Source organism: Ahaetulla prasina, chromosome 3 (genome assembly GCF_028640845.1).
Source record: "Ahaetulla prasina isolate Xishuangbanna chromosome 3, ASM2864084v1, whole genome shotgun sequence".
Taxonomy (NCBI): Eukaryota; Metazoa; Chordata; class Lepidosauria; order Squamata; family Colubridae; genus Ahaetulla; species Ahaetulla prasina.
Window position 1 is genome coordinate 81,230,679 of NC_080541.1, and position 24,407 is coordinate 81,255,085.

The window sequence follows — 24,407 nt, forward strand, 5'->3', positions numbered from 1 at the left end:
GATTAAAACTGCACTAAGACTTTTGGGATGCCATATTTAAAATGTGACAGTTAAGAATATCAATGCACTGCTTTTTCAAGAATATAGATGTATAAGAACATAGTACTTAATAAGGTTATTGAAGACAATCTATGTTCAATGGTACCTCCGTACTCATTGTTAATTGTTCTAGGAGGCAAGATGACTACCAATAATGATGAGTTGTAAACAATTTCTCCCATAAGGAATAATGTAGTCAGTCACAAGGCAGATGACAACAAGAAGTTCTAGCTTGTATGTTGGGTACTAAACAAACAATGAGTACTAGGATGAAATTTTCATGTCAAAATGTGTTAAGTACCAAATTCGATAGTTTCAAGCAGTTGAGTACCAAGGTACCAGTGTATAATCTTTAAGAATGGAATCTAAATTTAGATGCTTTATGCCACAAATTATGCTTATTTTAAAACAGTAAGCATGCACAATTATTGTTTGGAATTTAATTTATCTGCATTATTCCAACTACACATGGTAAATAAAATATACTTTTAAATGATAAAAAGTACTTTTATAAATTATTTATTGCTTCTGTACACCAATACATACCTGAAAGTAGGCTGCATTTTCTTTAAGATGAACATCAATGCACTTGGTGATCTGAAGAATCCAACTCCACTGAGTTTGTAATGTATCCATATAGGCCTGCACATTTAAACAAATTGCTATTGGTTCTGAATTCTGATAATGTAATTTGATCTATTTTTCAGCTAGCAACTCATTTTTTTAATCTTCAAAACTATCTACCCTAGCTTGGAGGATCCAAGAGTCAAAAATCAAGTCTACATCAATGATCAAATTTTTGCTTTGCCTACTAATAAAATCCAATTTGTCCTTCTCTCCTAGTTTGCTTACAGCCCCACTGAGGAAAGGCAATGAAAACCAGGATGCGCAAGCAAAGGAAAATGCCTTCCTCTTAGCATTTTTATTCTATTGTTCATCTCATGCTTTCTAGTTGGTCACTATGTGGAGAATGTAAGCCTCCTCTACAAATCCAAAATGGCCCAACATTAATGATCCCTGTTGATTATGATTTAATAGGTTAACGTTTTTTGTTATAGTAGCTTATTCTAAAGTATGCTTTTGAAAATTAGCACTGGGCCCCTTGCATTTGCATTTAGCTTTGCATATTTTCAAGATTACTTGTTGTTCAGAAGAGGCTGTCTGATAGTACAGTTCCTGGTACAAGACTTCAATGAAATGTCATATTGTTCCAAAAACAATGTCAGGATAAAAATATAGGAAGTTGAAAACATACCTCAATTTTATCAGAAGCAGGGTGCTGGCTGAGCACCAACTGATCGCATTCTTGCTTAAGTTTGTTGAGTTCCTTTTCTTTAACTTCGAGCTGGCTCATGCGTTTCTGTAAGTAGGCAAGGACTTGGATTTAAATTCAGTTTCAATAGGAAAAAAGGATCAGTACATTTAGCATTTATTAAGTTTAGTATTTATATAGTTGTGTCATAAGACTTGTCTGTTTGCAATCCCAGAAGACAATTTCTTCTTTATGACCATAGGAACACTTTTGTTGAAACATCCCATATCTATCAATTATGTTCAGTTATAAGTTGCATCCTATCTGTCTCCTATTCAGTCCTAGAAGAGATCAATCCTGACTGCTCTTTAGAAGGCCAGATCCTGAAGATGAAACTCAAATACTTTGGCCACCTAATGAGAAGGAAGGACTCACTGGAGAAGAGCCTAATTCTCAGAATGATTGAGGGCAAAAGAAGGGGACAACAGAGAACGAGGTGGCTGGATGGAGTCACTGAAGCAGTTGGCGTGAGTTTCAATGGACTCCAGAGGATGGTAGAAGACAGGAAGGCCTGGAGGAATGTTGTCCATGGGGTCGCAATGGGTCAGACATAACTTCCCGACTAACAACAACATTTGTCTCCAATCCTATGTTTAGGGCTCATTTCTCTCTCCCCTCATTCATCTCATTTCCTTCACTTGGCTTTCTTTTATTTCACTGTGGTATCCCTTCTATTTTGAGACTGAATACCTGTATCCAATTTCTCCTAACATTAGAGGGGAAGTTCCAAATGAAATTTTAATTAAAAAATTAAAATCTCCTTTAAAACCACAATATGATCATCACACTAGCATGGACAATAAAGTTGAATGGACTTATGCTGATTCCCAGATTGACAATTTCTTCTCCTAAATTTTTTCATTTTCCCTAAAAGAAAGAGAAGCATATCTCCCAATGAAAGCCTTGACATTCCCTAATGCTAGAAAGGTCATATTTTCTGAGAGAAGCGTGTAAAAAGGAAGTATCAATCATCACACTCCTTTTCTTATAAACTCTCAGAATGGCTAAAGACGTTTTCCATCTTGAAACTAGTGAACCTTCCTGAAGTATTGCAGAATTTAAAACTTCTACCAATACCAGCTTTTTATATTCTGCATTTTAAAAGGCAAAATTGTTTGCAATCTTTCAAAAAGAAAAATAACCAAACCGTAAGTTCTTGAATGAGTTTTATTTGTGAGTTATCATTAACTCACAGAGAAGGCTTCCTGCTTTCTTGCAATGTCAGTGTTCCTGTCACTCCAATCATAGAGAAGTTCTTCCTCCTCACAGTCATTGATCCACATGATTTCCCTGCTAGTGGCTTGGATGATGTTCTGCAACTGACGCAGCTGATCCATTCTTTCAAAGGAGAACCTCTACAAAACAGCATCAAGGAAACAATAAGCCTTTTCATTGGATGATCAAAGCATAAGAATACAAGGCATAGTACAGAAAATGTGGGGTGGGGCAATGAAACTATCACACACTGAAAAACAAATGGCCAAGATGCTTAATATACCTCTACAACCTCTACAAAACAGCATCAAGGAAATGTCACCCAGCCATGTCTAAACTGTGAATTCTTGACATTTTACAAGAAAAATCAAAATTCTGCTCCATCTTTCCAAGACAGGACAAGGTGCCAGGTAGAAATTTCAGCAAGTATTGCTATCAGACTTTAGAGACAGAGTTGCTATATTTATAGTAAATGAGTTAAATGGGATTCTCCTCGCCCCTCACATGAATATATTTGTTTTGCTGGTCAGTGATTGAAATAAAATGACTGACTGACTGGACTTGTTACAGTATATCATTTTTGAAGTTTGTTTTTTTAAAGAAAAAGCTTTTAACAAACTCTTCTTTCTGGAGCTCAAAAAAAATATGAAGATTTCTGTTTAAAAAGCTTCCAGTCTACCATGAAACTGATTTACCATATTTTTGGGAGTATATGACACACCTTTTTCACCCAAAAAAGAGGGTGAAAATCTGGGTGCATCTTATACTCCGAATGTAGCCCCACCCAGCTTCTCAAATGGAGGTTTCAGAGGCTGAAAGAAGCTTCAGAAAAGAAGCCCCCAAATAGAGCTTCAGAAAAAAAGCCCCCAAATAGAGCTTCAGATACGAAGCTCCCAAACAGAGCTTCAGAGGCTTTTTTTCTGAAGTTCTGTTTTGGAGGCTTTCAGAGGCAGAAAAAAAAAAGCAAAAAAAAGCAAGTCACAGAGCTCACAACCAAGGAACCTGTTGCTAAAATTCTCCTCTGGGAACAGCTGATTGAGGGTATTCCGGGAGGCCAATGCACCTGCCAATCAGCCTTTTTCTTATTTTCCTCCCCAAAAACTAAGGTGCATCTTATACTCCAGTGCGTCTTATACTCCATATATATAAATGTAATAAGTACCATATATAAAAATACGGTACTTATTACATTTGCTTTATGTCTTTTACTTAGAAAGATAGGGACATATAGATGTTGTCCTCCTCCTCCATTTTATTTCACAATATCCGTGGAAGATTAGCTTTGGCTAAGAAATATAAATAATGGACACTGGAATACATCTTACTCTAGCATTACATTTGCTAAACTATCACTTATAAGGGTAAAAGATGGCAAATAATGAATCAGAGTATATTTCTAAAACCATTTTACATCGTTGGTGATAGAAAAAAGCAATTATAATTTTCATTTGTACATAGCTCTTCTTTCCAAAAGAGGATAAATTGGATATTTTCAGCACATGTAGTTGCTCTCATTGCTGGACTGCAGGGGAGGAAAAATATATCCAACACTGTATTCCTATTTAACTCCAATATTTCTATGGAAGTCAAATGATGTCACGGTTTTGGAATCACACATCGTGTGAGAAAATTTATGAATCTTCCTTCCTAAACTTAAATGCAAACCTAATGCTGAAATTTACCTTAATAACTAAGCAAAGCATGTGTTTTAAGAATAAAATAAAAAAATAGCTTACCAAGAGATATTCATATTCTTCTTCCAGCTGATGAACAGCAGCCTTCTCACGCTGTTAAGTAAAGAATAAAGAAAACATGTGTCTAGCAAACAGGGAAACCAGATGGAAATAGGGGATTTCCATTAAAGATAGGAGAACTTAAGGCAGTAGTATTTGAAACACTCTTTTTACGATAAAAGAAAAAAGAAACAAATACAGATGAGTGCTGAGTTAAATGCAAAACACAGAAATTATCCAGACTTGATTATACCATGTTTTTTTTAATCCAACCAACATCGGACTATCCAATGGCCATATATGAATCCAACAAAAATCTTTTTTAGAACACCATTCAATTTATCCATCATGATGAGAACCCAGGAGAGAATGGAACTGGGAGAGAATGATGGGTATAATTTGGTAGGATACCAGAATGTCTAAAAGTTGGTTCTGCACCCCTTTTCCATTAATCTCAAACTCTCTGTTTAATATAAAAAAATAGACAAAAAAAGTATGCATCACCATTTATGTGTGAGGAAAAATGTGTTGATGGTAAAGAAGCTACAGTTTTTTCTCAAAAGTGAAGACTTAGATTTTAGCAATATTTATTGTTAAATAAGTTAGCAATAATAGGCACTTGATAATTATAGAGTCAACAGTTTAAAAAAAGAAATACCCATAGTAACCTACCAGATCAGTTTTCACCTTATCCAAGTGCCAACGATAGTCTCCAATAGAATTATGGAATCTTCGATGCTCAGCAATTTGTTGTTCAATGGCTGCAGCATCAAATCCCCATTTTACTAACTCCATTTCAGTCTGAAAAGAAAAGTGCATTAATCGATACTTCATTCATAAATGCACCAACCAAAAATTATATAAGTCCCATAATTACTTTCCAAACGCAATTTGATTCCCTAACTTCCTGCTGATTGTGCTCATGCTGACAGAGTTGTTAGTTACAATTTGTTCTTTAAATGTAAAGTGATGCAAAATCACAGGACTTTAAACTGTGAAGCCTCTTTTGCTTCAACACCAAAACAGACCTAGATCGTATCTTGTTTCCTTGCTACAATGTGATATATGCACTGCACCTTATATTAAGCAGCTCAGCCAATACTTCATTGCTGGTAATGCTGTAAGCGTATTATAATCTCATTCTTTTTTATGCCAACCTACACATGGCTTTTTTTTAAAAAAAAAATTAGTACAGTTTTCTTGCTAGTAGGCAGAACTCAGTACTCAGTACATTCCCAGTAAACATCTCCTTGGGATGACTGCAGACTTAGAATTTGTGCTTTGCAAGGAAGAGGTGCTCTTTCATATAGGTGGCGAGAGATTATCCTCTCCCTCCCATGCCAGAAATGGAAGGTTTTATTCCTTTTTAAGAACAGATGCAGGACTGAAGGAGGGAACAGAAGAAGTTGTGAAAAACACAAGGCAAAGATCTGAAACCTCAAATTAAAGTCTGGAATTTTCACAAAAAAGAGAAAATCAGGAAGGGAAGCAGAGAATTATTTTGCTTCTGGAAACTTGCTTCTGTGGATGACTGAATGATCAAGAACCACTGTACTTATTATTCTGTATAAAATAGGAAAGTACTTTAGATCAGCTTTGAATCATACTTCAGGCACATTCCAAAAATCTAGTATTTTTTTCTTGAAAAACCTTCTTCTAATAAAAAAAATATTTAGAATTTCCCCATCTCTTTACTATGACTTTAGGCCAGAGAAATCCTATCTGTAGCAGACCAACAGCATATTGCAGTCTGCTAAAAGGATATAAAACATTTTTATCTTTTATTTAATCAATCTGTAAGTAGCTCTGTAACTGATCACTTTCATTTTTGATATTTATAGTTAAAAAAAAGAGTTACATTTTATCTGTCCTGTTTTATAATAAAATTTTACTGTTTTCCTTTTGCAGGCAAGAAAATAGGATCAAACTCTCTAGCCACATGTCTCTACGTTACATAGCCAGGGAGTTTCATTACAGGAACTATTTCTTTGTTTACATTGCAAGAGCCTTATCTCTTTCATTCACCTGGCTAATGCCAGATAACAGAAGGGGCAGTAGGAACTACCTTGCTACTACTCCTAATCAGGGAACAGAGTATAAAGAATCAGAGGACTTCTGGGAAAAATAATTTGAGATCTCTGGCCTTCTACCCTTCGGGTTCAGTCAATCTGCTACAACAGCTTTTCTCAACCTCAGCGACTTCAACACACTGGCAGAGGGAATTCTGGGAGTTGAAGATAACACAACTTAAAGTATGGTTGTCAAACATGTGGGACGTGGGCCAAATCCAGCCGTGCAGGCCACGCCCATCCCGGCTCCGCAAGGGCAAAAACAGTCCCAACATGTCACAATACTGCCTGTGATGCGATCAGGTTTGATACCCCTGTCTTAAAAGTTGCAGCAGTTGAGAAACACCATGCTATAGGAACAGAAAAGAATAACAGAGTTGGGGAAGGGACCTTGGAGGACTTGTAGTCTAACCCCCTACTCAGGCAGGAAACCCTATACTATTTTAGACAAATAGTTGCCCACTCTCTTCTTAAAAACTTCCAGTGTTGGAGCACTCACAACTTCTGTAGGCAAGTTTTGGCAACACAGGTTAATTGTTCTAACCGTCAGGAAATTTCTCATCTCTAGGCTGCTCCTCTCTGAACAGATGCTTCCATTTCCAGTGCCATCCAACAAATCAAAGATCTAACTAGTATGAGAACAATTACTCCAATAATTCTTAGTCTTCAGTTATTTTGAACTTGTTTGTGAGAACAAGAAATACAGTTCTGAAAAAACAAATACCCCTTTAGAGTTTCTGAATTTTTGCAAAACTTTGCTGCTGAATATTATCAAAACTTCATGAGGATCAACTTCATTGAGATGAGCATCCATGCTCTTAATGAGCAATGGCTTCTACTCTCCAATAATCATCATTTTAATGAGAACCTTCTGGCTTTAACACTGGCTTTAGCAAGGGTAGAGAGAGGATTGCAATCATTGGATGTCCTTTTTGTTTTTGTGATTTCCTGAGTGATTTTATGCTCTTGATTTGAAGAAACAGTCAAACTTGAAAAGATTTGTTGTTGTTGTTGTTGTTGTTGTTGTTAGTTGCAAAGTCATGTCCGACCCATCACGACCCCATGGACAACATTCCTCCAGGCCTTCCTGTCCTCTACCATCCTCTGAGTCCATTTAAACTCATGCCTACTGCTTCAGTGACTCCATCCAGCCACCTCATTCTCTGTCGTCCCCTTCTTCTTTTGCCCTCAATCTTTCCCAGCATTAGGCTCTTCTCCAGTGAGTCCTTCTTTCTCATTAGGTGGCCAAAGTATTTGAGTTTCATCTTCAGGATCTGGCCTTCTAAAGAGCAGTCAGGGTTGATCTCCTCTAGGACTGACTTGAAAAGATTTGCCATTGCCCAATTTTTCTCCATTTCAAGACTATGTCCCTTATTATATAGCTCTGTGTTGCTCCAAAGTTTTAGAAATTTTTGGTCAGCTTTTCTAGACTGATGGGCATTCATTAAAGGTAGTCCTGTAGTTGATTTGAGTCAGTACTGGATCTGGGTCAATCTCATATATTTTGATTGATTGTTCAGTGAAGAACTAGAGAACTTCATGAACCCTACTAGTTACAGGCATTTCTTACTTTAAATCACAAAAATAGGGAATGGTAATTTTCTTATATTGGCATATCATATTGTTTGATCATTTTATTTATTATACAAAAAAAATAAAACACAAAATGTTGGTATCATTGGCCCTATCAGACTCCTTTAATATATTGCTATGACCACACTTGGTTTTGATAACATCCACTGTCAAAGGTATGCAAATATTTAAAGAAATCCAAAAGCAGATGTATATTCTTTTTCCATAAATTATATTTGGAGGCCATTTAGAAGATGCTGTTCTAGAATGATACATGAGACATCATGCTAGTAGTGTAATACTACAATATTCACCCTCTTGAGCCACACCTGTGCTTAACTCATGCTGGCACAATTACAACAAGCAATGCCAATTTAGGTTATTAGCGTCCTGAAAGTTACACTTCTTCTTTTCAGCTTTGTTTTAGTCAAAGTAGCAGCAAGTTAAAACAAGCATCACTGCAGAACTAGAAAAGGGTGGCTCCATTCCAGCTTCCATTCCTCCCAGAGAAACCTGATCCAGCTGCTTAGCGCAAAGGTCTCCTGCAAACCAACTGAAAAGTAAAACTAAACACTAGCAAGCCTGCTAGATGCTAAACATTAGCAAGCCTGCGTTACAAGAGAAAGTATTACTTTGGCTCACTGGAGCTGAGCTTTGCAGACAGAATATTAAGCCAGAGAAGGTCAGTACGAGATAAGATAAGGAAGCAACATGCAACCAGTTCAGAATGCCTATTTATAACAGGCTTCCAAACACTAGGAAAAGCAAAGTCTCCTTTTGCTACAAAATTTGAAATGCTCCAATAAATTGTTAAATACATTTCCCCATTTTTTTCTCAAAATTTTAAAGTGAAGAAACGAAGATTTTTCTTATGTATCAACTTAATGTTTTCTTCTTTTAAATTTTAGATAAAAATTCTCATACACACAAAGTTGAAACTGTTTTTCTTTTTCCTTCATCAAGAGTATCTTTATAAGAATGTAAGAAGAACAGATGGTAGAGTTTTATAAAGATGAATTAATGCATCCTTTCATTAAAGAGATTTCAGATTAGTGTGGGAACACTTATTTCCCTATCTCCAGCCATTATATTAATGTACATGACTATAGTTCAGGAAAACTATAATTATATCAGAATTATATCTTAACAAAGCAGCAACAAGAAAATCAATGTTTTACTACTACCTCTCCTGTAAAGACTATTTAGATTATCAAAAACATCATATTTACTTAAATCTAATGTTTTATTTTAGCAGATCTCTACCTTGAACCAAAAAGGCAGTTTCTAAGCAATGAGCATCTTTTAGAAAATTGCTAAGTCACCTTTTCTTTGGGAGACTGCATTTTTGAATTTTTTCTTCTTCTTCCACTATGTTGTAATCATTCCAGAAGAGTTTCTGTAATTCTTCTCTTATCAAAAGCCCCTCCTTCTCTGCAGCGTCTCTGCAGTTTCTTGACATACCAACTTTCTTTCTTTACACCATCTAGCTAGCATATCTACATCCTTCCCTCATCCCCCGCTTGCACTTGACCAGAGATTCCATATTCAGCTACTTCCAATCTTGTAGAGAATTGGCCGCAGTGAAGGAATGAATAATGATTTTTAATTTGCTTTTCATACACACACTGTGAAAAGCAAGCTTTTTGATTAAGGCATTCCGACAACCCTTTTTTAATATTCAGTATCAGGCACCATGAAGGTTCAAGTTAACTGATTTATTGCTAAATAAATCAGTTAACTTTACAAATTTATTGATTTATTCCAACGCACAGGAATCGTCTTAACTAACAGTCAGTACCTGGTTAAAGTTAGATAAGGTTCAACAACATTTAAGGGGAGTTGACTTAGCTCACTTGTGTCTATATAAGGATTCTAAACTGATGCCTCTTTTAACTCCTCTCCCTGGCTCTCCCAGTCCTTCTATATTCATTCAAGTTTACCTTCTGCTGTCTCATCCAGTTCAGACATTCACTGGTGACACGCCTAGTGTATTCATCCCAACCTGAAGCACTCTGAGAGCTGTAACCACCACCTTTGGAACTAGCCCTTCGGACACGAGGTACACTGATGGCCTTGTAGAGGGCACGCATCTGCTCTTGAAGCTGAAGCAGTCTAAAGGAAAAAAGTAACAATGAGGAAGAAGAATATCAAAGGTTGGAAGGGAGGGGTGAACTTTCAGGTTCTGAGCTATCTTAGCTAGAAGCTTGAAATAAGTAAGAGAATAATAATTCATTATTGAAGAATTCATAAAGAATATTCGGTGGAACAGAGCCTTCTCTATGGTGCCTACTGAAAAAAATACACTAATTACCAACTTTATTAACATGTTGATTCCTAGATAAAAATTTAACTGTACTAATGACATTTATGAATGCTTAAGAGCTGTCGTAACAAATACAGTTTGTTTGCCTCTGCTGATGATTAGTTTACACCTTTTTTTAATTTATTGACATTTCTAGTTGGTTTTACATTTGGGTTACCCATCGGTGATAGCTTTTATCAAAGTGAAAATAAACAGGTATAATCTTAGAAGTGGATTTGAGGCCCAGCTTCATTGCATCCTGTCTTACTGAAGTGTTGATATTTATACAAATGTGAATGATCTTAGGGGGTAAGGGATAGAGTTCTTGCCTAGGGAATGACCAGACAAGAGAGGCACTTAATGATCAGAGAAAGAAACTTAAGAAGGACCTGTGTCCTAATTGATCAAACAGTTAAAAATAATGGAGGAAATTTGTATCCTTCAGACTTGCAACATTCTATTAATACAGCCTTACAATCAAGTATATTTAATTTATCTAGCTGTGTTTTCTATCTAGGAAGGCTGACATTAGATGAGATCTGAATTATTTACTATTCATCTAGCACAGGAGTGTCAAACTTGATTTCATTGAGGGCCACATCAGGGTTGCGTTTGACCTCGGGGGAGGCCCACGGTGCCTCTGCTGGTGAAAATGGGCTCCCAATCTCTGTTTTTGGCTGGGATGGCCTCCTGCAACCTTCTGCCAGTGAAAACTGAGCATGTGGCCCTCCTGAGCTCCATTTTCACTGGCAGAGGCTTGCAGGAGGTCTAGCTGAAAATGGATATTGGGAGCCTGTTTTCACTAGCAGAGGCACCGTGGGCCAAATCCAGTCCGCGGGACTTGAGTTTGACACCCCTGATCTAGCAAAATAAAGGTTGCATCACATGATTCTAGATGTACATCACCTAGAATAACTCCCATCGTCCATATGTAATCATCCATACACATCTACTTGTTTATACAATGTGACAGAGATTACTACTTCAGTACCCTAGTCGTACTACTTAGGTACAAATATACCTTTTCTGGTAGAGATCACATGGCTGTCCCATTTGTCTCATTTCTCTGATCAACCCATCAAGGATGTCCATGTGTTCATTTGCCTGACCAAAGCAGTCCTCTAGCTCTCGGTTCCTGCTAATTTGGATACCATCTCCATACTTCAGTTCCTAAAACAATTAAAATAAAGCATAAACCACGTTATTAACACACAGAGAGACACAGATCAATTTATCAATAGTACTGAAAAATAAAAAACTACTATGACATCCTTTACATGTCTTTGGTAACAGAATTTGGACAACTACAGCTACTACAGTTTGCATTAAATACTTTCCAAAATATACACATAAGATCAGAAACTAAGAGATAGCAAAAGGCTCCAGATACGTGTGTGTGTGCTGGGGGGTGGGGATAGGATGTTTCCAAAATGAAAAATATAATTCGGTGCAAGCAAGTGTAAGGCTGCATATATGTTTCCCTATTCTTTTTCTTTTCTTTCTAATTCTTTATCATATATTTTTAAAAAATCAACATATTGAGTGCAACACAATTCCATACATGCAATTATAATGCAAGAACAGTGTTCAATTCCAAATGAATTCCACATCAGATATATATATTTTTAAAAAAACAAAACAAAAACAAAGCTATTTTAGACAATGAGACATACTTCCACAGTTTCATTTCCGATTCTTCCAAAGAAGGAATTAACTGACTTTTTAAAATAAAAGGCATATAAAATTTCTGCAGCTGATTACATATATAATGCTGCTTCAGTATGTTTTGGTATATACTGATTTGGTAAAATTTAATAAAAATATCTCGGCTTGGAATTGGATTGCAATCTTCAAAATTTGTTCTACTCCGGGGTGAATCAGTTTCCAATAATGGCACACTGTGCAGCATTGCCACCGCATCCAAAAAACAGTTCCAGCTATGATGCATGTCCAACATTTTTCAAGGAAAATAATTATTCATTTCAGCAATCAAGACCAGAGTGATTTGCCAATGGAAAAACTTGACAATAGAAAATCAATTCTAAGTATAAAGTTTGAAGTCAATTCTTTTTCCATGGAAATCCCCACCATTGTATGTCTGTAACTATATTCATGTTCCATATCCCTTTAATTATGTAATCATTAACTAGTTCAGACTTGGAGCAATATTTTATTAGTAATTTATAAATCATGCCTAGCAAATGATCAGTATTTTGTGTAAGAAATTAGATCAAGCTTCTCAATATTTCTTTCTGCAATTTCTTGTTGCTACACTTGTTATTTGAAGATACTGAAACCAATTAAAGGTAGAACAATGTAGAGAGCAGGAGTGGGCAACTATGACAACTTAAGTTGTGGACTTGCTGGCTCAGGAATTCTGGGAGTTGAAGTCCACAAGTTGTACAGTCGCCACCCCTGTAATACAGTAACAGATTTTGCTCCAATCTTAACTTCATAAATATATAGATAGGCTGAAAGCTAGCAGGGACTGATTAGGAAAGTGATCTTGGGTTTGCATGGAGAAAATGAGAAACTCAAGACAAAATGTAGCGAATACTGTAGGAAAACTAGTAAATACAGTAGGAGACTGGAAATAATGTCTTTATACAGGTAGTCCTCAACTTACAATCACAATTGAGCCCAAAATTTCTGTTGCTAAGTGAGACATTTGTTAAGTGAGTTATGCCCCATTTTATGACTTTTCTTGCTACAGTTGCTAAGTGAATCACTGCAGTTGTTAAGTGATCAAATTTTGATCACATATCCATGGGGCTGCTGCAATGGTCATAGGTGTGAAAAATGGTTGTAAGTCACTTTTTTAAGCTACTGTTGTCACTTTAAACAGTCACTAAATCAGGGGTCTCCAACCTTGGCAACTTTAAGACTTGTGAACTTCAACTCCCAGAGTTCCTCAGCCAGCAAAACTGGCAAAGCTGGCTGAGGACCTCTGGGAGTTGAAGTCCACAAGTCTTAAAGTTGCCAAGGTTGGAGACCCCTGCACTAAATGAACTGTTGTAAATCAGGGACTACCTGTACAAGATTGTTTTTGCCACTGTGAAGACAACTGGGTCATATTTAGCTTTCCTACGTAAGTTTTTATTCTCATATACTCTCTCTCTCCCCACCCTCCACCTCTCCCTTCCCACCCACCCTTCTCTCTCTCCATTCATTGGAAATGCTAATTGGCAGAACACTGAATTCAGGGGACAAAAAGAAAGAAAATGAGACATGAAAAAAGGATTCTGTATACAATGAAGGAAGTTTCAAAAAAAAAAGCCACACCTAAAATTTTTATTGATGATACATCTCTTGAATAAAATTACTCTTCTTAAGAGCTTAAGAGGTATTGAATAAAATTACTCCTCTTAAGAGCAGCTATCAAAAGATAAATATATGTATATGCCATGACAGATTGGCATGTTTAATATTAATTAATGTAGGAATCAAAAAAAATTAATGTTTAATATAGAAAGCAGTCGATAGCAAAATAATTTGTGACTAGTTTCGCAAGCATGAAGTACAAGCATTGTTCACCACTTTGTGCATTATATGAACTTATACAACTCAGGTTTATTCAATAATAGAGCACAAGCATGCTACATAACCAATACTGTGTTTCCCCGAAAATAAGACCCTGTCTTTTTTTTTTTTTTTAAACCCTGAAATAAGCACTTGGCTTTATTGCCATGCGCTCAAAAGCCCGATTGGGCTTATTATCAGGAGATACCTTGTTTTGGGGGAAACAGGGTCCATGAACCCAACCTACTTCTCTATTTGTGGCCTATTTGACTGGCAGTAACACTCCAAGGTACCTCCCAATGGGTATTATTCCAGATCCTTTTAAAACCCAAAATGAGCAGGGCAAGATCTGGCTCCTCTTTGTGTGAAAATGAACCCTAAACTCTTTCACTACAAAGCAAGTGTTCTATCATTTTATGCATCCTTATTAACATGTTGATTTACTTTCTGCAATATGTGCCATTGTTCACTTATTAAAAATAGTGAAGCAACACCATCTCCCAACTTACAGGCTGCACTATGAGTTCAGCGCGCATGAGACAATCCGAGCAAGCTTGCAGAAGGTCCTGAATGGTGTTCTGACGCCGGGACACTGTAGCAGTTCCATTTTGACTGAAAGAGCAAGAGTGAGAAAGAGAATACCAATTACACTGCTGAAATCAACCATTAATTATAAATGTGTTTTCCGAAAGAACAGAACACACCTTATTTAAATTAAAGTGTTGTAACCTGCTCGACTTCAGAAAGATCTTGATGATACTTGGGTCACTCCTTTTTGTGGTATTATAATGCTGAGTCTGCACTCTGTGAAACTACTGTGGGAACATGCCGCAGCAGCTAACCTGCTGTGAATTGGATTTTTTTTTCAATAGATCAAATCTATACAAATGATAAGAAAATTTAAGAGAAAGTTCTTAAAACAGCTTTCGCCATTGAATGGGCATCTTTACGATGCGTTGAACTTTAACTCCTACTTGGCCAGTTAATGTAGCGAGAGAATTGCAAGGAATTAGAGTCTACAGAATGCTGGGTTGAAGAAAAATGTGTTAAGTATTAGCCTGGGGCAAAGGTGAAATGCTCCCGGTTCGGACCTGATCACCCGATCCAGTAGAAATGGCGGCAGGTGGTTCGGAGAACCGGTAGCAAAAATCCCTCCCCCCACCATGCCCAGCTGAGCTGCGCAATCATCAGGTTTTTTTTTAACTTTTAAAAGCATTTTTTCTTCCACCGAAAAAATGCTTTCAAAAGTAAAAAAAAAAAGCCTCTGATGATCATGCAGATCAGCTGGGATCGTTAGAGCCTTTTAAAAGCATTTTTTCTTCCACCGAAAAAATGCTTTTAAAAGAAAACAAAAGCCTCTGACGATCAGGCAACTCAGCTGGGATCGTTAGAGCCTTTTAAAAGCATTTTTTCTACAACTTCTTCGGCCAAAGAGGTTGTAGAAAAAATGCTTTAAAAAAAAAAGTTGGCCACGCCCACCCAGCCACATTACCCACCGCCACCAAGCCACGCCCACAGAACCGGTAGTAACAAATTTTACATTTCACCACTGGCTTGTGGGGTGGGGGGATGGACTGACATATAGGGTGTGATAGCACAGCTAAATCCCTAGTATAAAATACAGTTTTCTTTGCCCCTCTTCCTAAAAGCTTCATTTTGGAAATCCCTTCCAGAATATTTCCAGCAGTCAACACTATCTCAAAAGTTGCATTTTTGCGAACCTTTTGGCTGGAGCTGTTGCTTTTCATTTCAAATACATATACCTTGTTACCCATGATAGTTTTTCCTTTTTTCTTGTTACTCATTCCCAATGAACTCAATTAAAGCTACCCATAAAACAATATGTAATTAGTCAATGGAGGATATTTCAACTTCAAGGTCACACAATCCAAAGTACATATTTGACAAAAGGCCCAGATGGGAGACAAGTTTATATATACTTTCAGATTCCTGAATAGTTTGCAGTTTATCGATTTTCCTACTCCCAGTTTTTTCCTGAAAGCATGTTACAAAAGGGAAAGGTGTGGAACCAGGAGCAAAAGTTTCATTTGTTCCATTACTGCAAATGAATTTTTAGTTTGGCCATGTGCTCAGATACTCTCCTTTGGGTGCATATGTGCCCTAAATGTCAGGGACAAAATAGGTATATTATAAACCTCAGGTCATATGATGGAAAATCAGATCAAATCTCAAAAATCTCCTAAACTTTTTAAAAAATATTATCTCATCTGGAAATTTGTCTTAAGGAATCTCCAAAATCAGACTGCCTTTCCAGACTCTGATAATTGATCTTTTCGTGAGAGTACTTTGTATAAGAGACTAAAGCTCTATTACAGTGTTGGCGAATCTTTTTGGCACCGAATGCTAAAACGATGCACACGCACAGGAGAGCCAGAAATCGGAAGAGCAGTTCCCCAGCGTGCACGTGCAGAAGCACCAGAAACCGGAAGAGCAACTCCCCGGCACACACACACAAGAGCGCCAGAAACCAGAAGAGCATCTCCCTGGTGCATACGCACGGGAGCACCAGAAATCGGAAGAGCAGTTCCCCAGCGCACCTGTGCGGGAGCGGCGGAAACCAGAAGAGCAGTTCCCAGACCGCATGTGCGCACCAGGAAGCTGAGCATCCAGTTTTCAGCATGCGCATGTGGGCCGGTCACCTGGTCTTCCGGTTTCTGGCATGTATGCGCATGCAAAAACCAGCTGCCCGATGCACATGTGGGCGCCGGAAACCGGACAAACAGTGGGTGACGGCTGGCATACCTGGGTGCCATAAGGTTCGCCATCACGGCTCTATTATAATGTTTGGTTATAAAGAAAAAGGCATCAGAAATTTGCCAACACTGAACACACACACACACCCGGTGCAAGCTCACAAAATAAACTGATGGTGGAATTTTTAACGATCTATAGATTGTTTTGGATTTCATTTGTTAGTGAAACAGACATTTGGTGGAGATCATTTTACGAGGAACTTTCTGTCAGTCATTCTTTTCTAAAAATGAAAGCCTTGCCTATTCAGGAAGTAAAAATGTAATATATAAGCCAGCAATTTCTCTTCCTAGAATTCCTTGCCACCAGCCATGCTAGCTAGGGAATTCTGAGAATTAAGATCCAGAGAGCTTAAGGGACTCCAATTATGAAAAGCTGTATTAGGAGACCAAAGCACCATCCAGAAAGTTGTGACATGAAGGAGATTCTGAAGGGCACAACATAGTTTAAAATGTTTCTGAGAGGAATGTATATATTCATACAGATTAAAATAACATGGAAAGGATTTTACTGTACGCTATTTCCCAGGTAAACTGACTTTGACTTTGACAGTCAAATTTGCAAACAAGAGTTGTAGTTGTAGGCCTGTGCCCAAAATTCACCCAACTGTGGATCCTAGCTTCAGATTCATTCTACCATATTGTACAATTGTTATATATGCAAATGCTGGAGTAATATTAATCTTTTTCTTAGGCTTTACAAAGCAAAGGAGATAAAATAGAACAGCATGTTTGCAAGAGTGCCATCCTTTGGAATTGTCCACTAGAAGCTTAAAAATATATTTTGGATGCCATTCTAAATTTTTATTTAGAAAAGTTAAAGTAGAATGTTATCTAGTACAGTAACAGTGGCAAAAAGACACTAGCTCTTTTATTTAAATCTATATTTTGTTGTGCTCAAAGAACACTTGCTTGAGCTGCTTTTCCACAATATAGTCATCCAGAGTTGCAAGTCAGCACTAGCTGAATGTAGGCGAGGTTGCTCCAAATGACAAACCATATAGTATCTCCATGGTAAGATCAGAGCTCTCAAACAGGCTCAGGCATCTCCCTAATGGAAGAATTTGTTATTAAAACATTTAATGCAGGAAAGTGCCCTGCAACTGGCAGAAAAATTCTCTTTCATACAGATGATATAGTTCTGTTTGCCCAAACCTATAGTAACTTAAAAAGAGCATTGAAGATCCTGGCTGAATACTGCCACTCGATACTGCCACTAGAAATTCACTATAATAATCCAAGATGCTAGTGTGTGCTAAGCACCCTAAAACATATGTTTGGAAAGTGAACCATCATCCAATTGATGATGGTTACTTACTCATTGAAGTGTTACAGTATTGTGTTTCCTGTCACAGTCACATGTAGGATGTATATATATATATGGATCACAGCATGCAAAAAGCCCAAAGGTCTGCTATAATCCTGCAAACTTTATTTTATAAGTATATTCCTACTTCATTTCAAAAACACTCAGGCCAAGACTAAGAAAGAATTATTATTTGGCATCCAATTAGATCCATATATTTCTTCTGCCACCTTGGGAGAGATTCAGACTAAGTTCTTTCAGGCAACATTTTAAATCTCATGTTGTATTTCAAATATAGTCCAATATCACCAGGTTGGGGTCAGTAAGATTAATTCCAATGCCTGAGTACACATTTTCACATAATGATTTAAACTTTTCTTCTCCCTGGCAGATCTAACTCCTCTGGTCCTTTCTGATATTTATTTATTATTTATTTATTAATCGTATTTGTATACCGTCCTATCTCCCAAAGGACTCAGGGTGGTTAACAGGCACATAAAAACACATAAATACAGAGTAAAAACAATTAAAAAACTTATTCTAAAAGCCGAATATTTAAAACAATATAAAAATAAAACCCATTTAAAACCCATAAATTTAAAATCTAATTCAGTCCTGCGCAAATAAATAAGTGTGTTTTAAGCTCGCGGCGGAAGGTCCGGAGGTCCGGAAGTTGACGAAGTCCTGGGGGTAGTTCGTTCCAGAGGGTGGGAGCCCCCACAGAGAAGGCCCTTCCCCTGGGCATCGCCAGACGACATTGCCTCGCTGACGGCACCCTGAGGAGTCCCTCTCTGTGAGAGCGCACGGGTCGGTGAGAGGTATTCGGTAGCAGTAGGCGGTCCCGTAAGTAACCCGGCCCTATGCCATGGAGCGCTTTAAAGGTGGTTACCAAAACCTTGAAGCGCACCCGGAAGGCCACAGGTAGCCAGTGCAGTCTGCGTAGGATAGGTGTCATGCGGGAGCCACGAGGGGCTCCCTCTATCACCCGCACAGCCGCATTCACTTCTTTCGAGCCAAGGCAATAAATTAAAAACTGCTACTCTTCTTTTAATACAATTACATATGCTAGGGCGTAAATGTACAGTAAAAGCAACCAGGGAGTGCCTCAAGGTAACTTGATAGCCACTCAGACCTGAGGCTCCTCCCTAAAGACATATTTCTATGCAATTTTCACATATGCTAGATATCTAAATTAATTTACTAAGGTGAATGTTAACATTGGCATGTTCATTGAACTCTCGTCAGTGGTTTTACAGGGGATTCAAATCAAGACTATGCTATCCAAATCAAGACTACCACATTCAAATCAAGACTATACCAATGTAAAGGAGCCATTGAAAACATCAAATGTGTCTTATTATAGTGTTACACTATACGCTGTATACACTGACACTATGAGCCCTTAACTTTATATTCAACTAACTTCCCTGGTCATTCTGAATACTTTTATTACAACTTCTTATTTTCAGACACAAATGACTCCACTGCATTAAGTGTAGCCAAATTTTGTCATGTATTCACAAGATATGTAGCAGTTTGATCGATATCTTCACCTAATTAATATTTTTTGGGTATGCAATGTGTTTTATGAATAGGTCGATGATTGTAATAAATAAACTTTCCCTCTATCATAGAAAAGTTCTCCAATTTTTAAGAGAGTATTTACTTTCCAGATCTAATTCAGCCTGTTAGTCATCATATTCATTTGTATTATTAAGCGACATTGTAATTTATTTATTTTTTGTTTACATTTATATCCCGCCCTTCTCCGAAGACTCAGGGCGGCTTACAGTGTATAAGGCAATAGTCTCATTCTATTTGTATATTTTTTACAAAGTCAACTTATTGCCCCCCCAACAATCTGGGTCCTCATTTTACCTACCTTATAAAGGATGGAAGGCTGAGTCAACCTTGGGCCGGGCTTGAACCTGCAGTAATTGCAGGCTCTGTGTTCTAATAACAGGCTTCTTAACGGCCTGAGCCATCCCGGCCCTATTGGGACTAAAAATAAAGATTCACTTTATGAATGGCAGAAGTCGGGAATTCGGTTAGTTCCAAACAACTGGAAAGCATTGGATTAATATACGTTGGATATTTTTTTTTAACCAGAAAACTTCTTCAATGAATCTTCAGCCTTTCAGTCAATCAGAACAATTTTATCTAGAGAAAGTACCTGAGATCACATATTGCATTTATTAAATAGACATCAAGTGATAAATGGTGCAGGTGTAACACCTGTTGCAGATCTACTACCACTTTATCTGCCATCACTTTAGTACAAAAACTTTTAACCTGTTTTAATATTTATTTAATATTTTCATCGTATTTTGCATATCATACAGAAGCCATCTCATTACAACTACAAGCTAATCACATTATCTACAGTACAGTACTAAGCAAAAGTATAAGAGGCGGCATCATGAAAGATAAATGGATAAAGGTGAACTTGTAATTTACTCAAAAGCCTGAAGGCAAAACATTAATTTTGGGAAGTGCCACTGGTTGGCTGTAGAAAGCTGTCTAAAAGCATAGTCTCTTGACTATTTTAGTACCAGGCAAAGACCTTCTTCACCCCATTTCCTGCAAGACTTTAACATCCTTTCATAGCTTATAAACTGTTTACTTATGCTTATTCTTGGTTTGTTCTTTTAAATTTCAGAGTTTGTTACCCTGCATATGCAAATATGAAATAAAATCAGTCTCAACTTTGGAGTCATTCAATACTGTACTTATTCTCATATTTTATATATATTATTTATCTCAATATATTTCTTATTAAGTTTCCTGCATTGCCATCCATACCATTATCACAAATAGAATTTCTGAATTTGCAACGAGGAGGACTAGAACCTTGCTTCCTTTTACAAATGCAAGATGACATTATCCAGATACCTGAGATTGCCAAAACAGAGTCTAATAGCACTAGTCCCAGTCAACGTTACATATTAAGAACTTGCAATCATGGAAGCAAGTGTTAAGTTTTTTGAAGCAAAAAACAAAGTCTAATAACCGTACGCTTATGAAAATGATAGGATAATTGCTGAAACATAATTATTTTTCTAAAGACAAATAGATTAATTTTCTAATTAATAGAAGCTGGAAGTAAAGTACATTCTGTATTCAGATAATATACCAACAGAAATTGCTAGCTGAAGCACTCAGTAGGGATAAAAAAAAGGAGGGGGAATTAATTACTCAGAATTAAGCTATGACCTGGCTCGGAATGACATGCAATCAGACTCAGAACCTTCTAATATTAGCCAAGATTAGCACCGAAATAATACTGAACCAGTATCATTTTTGAAATTTGGGAGAATTTATGCTATGATAACCTTTGACCCCTTAACCATGGTCTAAGCTCAGCAGACTAATATCTGGGCATGACTTCTTTGCATAGCAACCTAATCAGCTATAGCACATTTGATTAATTCATTTTGTAATGTGCCACTTGCACAACTCAATTTATGAAGGATCAGCACAGCTATTGGGGTATGACATCTGTACTTGCTCAGATGTGCCAATTCTGCACACCAAACTGTACAATATCTCACTTATCTCCTAACTCTCTCAAAGAGGAGTAAAGTAGCTTTACTGTTTTTAATGAAAAGCTGAAATAACCTAGTTCTTTATTTACTTTTTAATTGCTTTTAGACTCCCCTACCTGCACAAACCCACCTACAATTATTAGCTCTTTATATCTTGGCAATCAGGTTGCATGCTCTGTTTTTTATCAAGTGATCTTTTCATTAGTCATGGTATTATGGGGCACTCCTTATTCTCATCTTGGAATTGTGATGGTGTAGCAGTCATTTTCATTAACATACTGGTTGCATTTGTTCACATAGTCTGCAATGCCCTGCCCTGCCCTGCCCCAAGAACAAGCTTTTGGAAATAAGGAAAAAAAGAAATAACAAGGATTTTTTTTTAAAAAAGAAGAAGTTGTAATTCTAGTCTTTGTATGACTATACAGACTACAAGTATTCTACTTGTCTCTGCAAGTAAGTTCACTGATAGATTTAAATGCGTAAGTATATAAAAGACATTTAAAAAACAGCCTTGTCTTATAATAATTCTTACCTTATTTTAAACATTGATACATTAAGGAATTAGAAATTATGTTTTTGAAACAAATGCAGCCCAAATTTTATCCCAAATTAAATCTTACCACTACTTCTCCCACACTTAATAAGCAATATGAAAATGGCTTTGCATATATAGGTATAAAAATTTCAAAAAGCAACATCCAATATTGCTTGAAAATTTTTTACTTATGTGATACTAAATTTCCCCTGCCCCCTCCTTTGAGAGCTCTCAAAATCTGTTCCAGAGGGCTTGATAGACCATATGAGATTTTTGTAGGCAAACACAAAAAACAGTAATTGAGGAGAAACAATCCTCTTCCTCTTGATTCCATCAATGGAAATTGTTTCTATTGGCAAATTCAACTGGCTTTCTGAGGGTTGATATAGGTAAGGAGAGAGTGCCAATGTTGCCTGGAAGGAAGCTTGTACTCCCTGTTCTGCACAAGGAAAAGAAAATGATAGGAAAAGAGAGAGGAAAGGGGAAACGTGCACACCAACCATCCCTCATGTCTGATACTGGAGAAAGCAAACTAGATAGTGGCTTCTCTGAGATAAAATGCTTTACAATGAGTGGAAAAAGAAAAAAAGTGATAAAGGAGCATTGGCTGGCGAATGTGTGGAGTTAATCACTAGCCATTTCATTTGCATTCTCCATTCCTTATCAATGAAACTGCCACAGAAACCAACTTATTCCTAGATTCCCACAACTGAGAAGCTGAGAACAGACAGCTTACCCTTGGGGGAGGGAGAGGCTGGCACTGTCATTTCAGTAAGTTACAGGCTGGAAGATGAACAACCAAAAATAAACAAAAAATTAAGAAAACCAGACCTTAACCTCACAGGCAAGTCTGCTGAAACTTTGATGAACAAATAGTTTGCATTCAGAAATATATGTGCCAATACTTCTATATTTCAATATGCAAACTTTCTCAAATGTTACAACTATTTGTAAGTGCCTAATGTTGAAGAGTGATACATTCCTCAGAATTGAACAAAGTATGGTAGCCAGAGAAGATGAACACAGTAACAAAAACTACATACTGATATTTCTGCAGGCAAAAAAAGCATTTAGGAAAATTAAGAAAATAACCAGAAAGAAAAAAAAAATCTAACTTAACGTCTGAAATAAGGCTATATTACTGTATACACCTAAGCAATTCCGTTCATTTTTGCATGAAAAAAAATTGTTCAAATTGCATTTTAAAAAACCGGTTTCTCCTTCTAGATGCCTCCATTCTCAACTTCTGGCATCTAATTTTAATTTAATTCACACAATTTCTGCAGAGCTCTTTTGGTTTTTAACAATTAAATGACAGAAATTCAGCAGAGAAAAAACTTGTCTCCACTGTATCTGAAACTGGAAGGATATTAAAGCTATTAAATTTCTACTTATTCTGAATCCATGGAAATGAATGTTTATAAAATGAATTGATTTTGCTGAACGTTTCTGCATAATAGTTTCCAAACAAGGCTGGGTTAATATTCTGAAGAGTATTAAATATAGAGCACAGCCATAAATATTATTGTACCAATGATAGGGCTATTACCAATGATGATTAACTAGAGTAAATTGTGTGTGTTTGTGTATGCCTTCAAGTCAGTTTTGACTCCTGACAACTGCCAGGACTCTTCCTGCAGTTTTTCAGAAGTTGCTATTGTCTCCTTTCTAAAGCAGAAAGAGAATGACTAGTCACTAGCCCAAGGTCATTCAGCTGGCTTTGTGCCTAAAATGGGAGTAGAAATCACAATTACTCCCCCTCCCAGTTTCTAGCCTGATGCCTTAACCTTTACACCAAATCTAAGATTTCTACAAGGTCTCAATATGCTCAAACATAATCAGAAGAGAATATCTCAATAACCATACTATCAATGTATACCAAGGTAAGTATTCAATGCAAGATAATATATGGTAAATTAACAATAAATCTAGAGTCTACATAGTTAGTAAATTGTCCACACCCAGTCCCATGGAGGGAAAAAAAACAATACTGAGTACTAGAAATAAATTTTACAAAGAAAAGGAGGGATGGCTGAGAAAGGAATTACTTCCCAAACATTAAACACAGTTAAGAGATTAAAAACAAGCATGTTTTATCAGTTGCCTTTGAATGTATGCCATCCACAAAGGGAAAGTTAATTTTGAAATATAAATAGGTCTCTTTTAAAGTGGACTTTGCATATTTGTGTTTTAGTGGTTCACACAGTTGGAATTAAGAATCAACATTCTTAACTTCCTTTAATAGTTTATCAACACTGCTAGAGCACTACGTCATGTAATAAACCACAGCAATGCTATGAGATAGACAGGATACAAAATGGAAGTAGCTAAAATAATCTTTCCAGTTTTATTATTCAAAAAAAGAAAGAAAAACTCTACTAAGCCCCATCAAACAAAAAAGATGGTGGTTCTGAAAAGAAACCTTGATGACAAAATCAACTACTAATTTGGAAAGGCAGAAGCCAAGATTCACACCTCTATAAAAGGCG

General features: G+C 36.9%; 1 protein-coding gene across 3 annotated transcripts in view; it reads right to left on the reverse strand.

Annotated features, from left to right (window-relative positions):
* The window catches only part of DSP (desmoplakin), a 48,596-nt gene that overhangs the window by 22,294 nt on the left and 1,895 nt on the right, over positions 1 to 24,407 (reverse strand). For all 3 annotated transcript variants that reach the window (XM_058178995.1, XM_058178994.1, XM_058178993.1), the window contains exons 2-9: positions 14,271 to 14,373; positions 11,264 to 11,412; positions 9,881 to 10,052; positions 4,972 to 5,100; positions 4,303 to 4,353; positions 2,545 to 2,706; positions 1,295 to 1,399; positions 586 to 681 (exon numbers count right to left, since the gene is read on the reverse strand). In XM_058178995.1, coding sequence (XP_058034978.1) covers positions 586 to 681; positions 1,295 to 1,399; positions 2,545 to 2,706; positions 4,303 to 4,353; positions 4,972 to 5,100; positions 9,881 to 10,052; positions 11,264 to 11,412; positions 14,271 to 14,373 — 967 coding nt within the window. The remainder of the gene's footprint in view (positions 1 to 585; positions 682 to 1,294; positions 1,400 to 2,544; positions 2,707 to 4,302; positions 4,354 to 4,971; positions 5,101 to 9,880; positions 10,053 to 11,263; positions 11,413 to 14,270; positions 14,374 to 24,407) is intronic.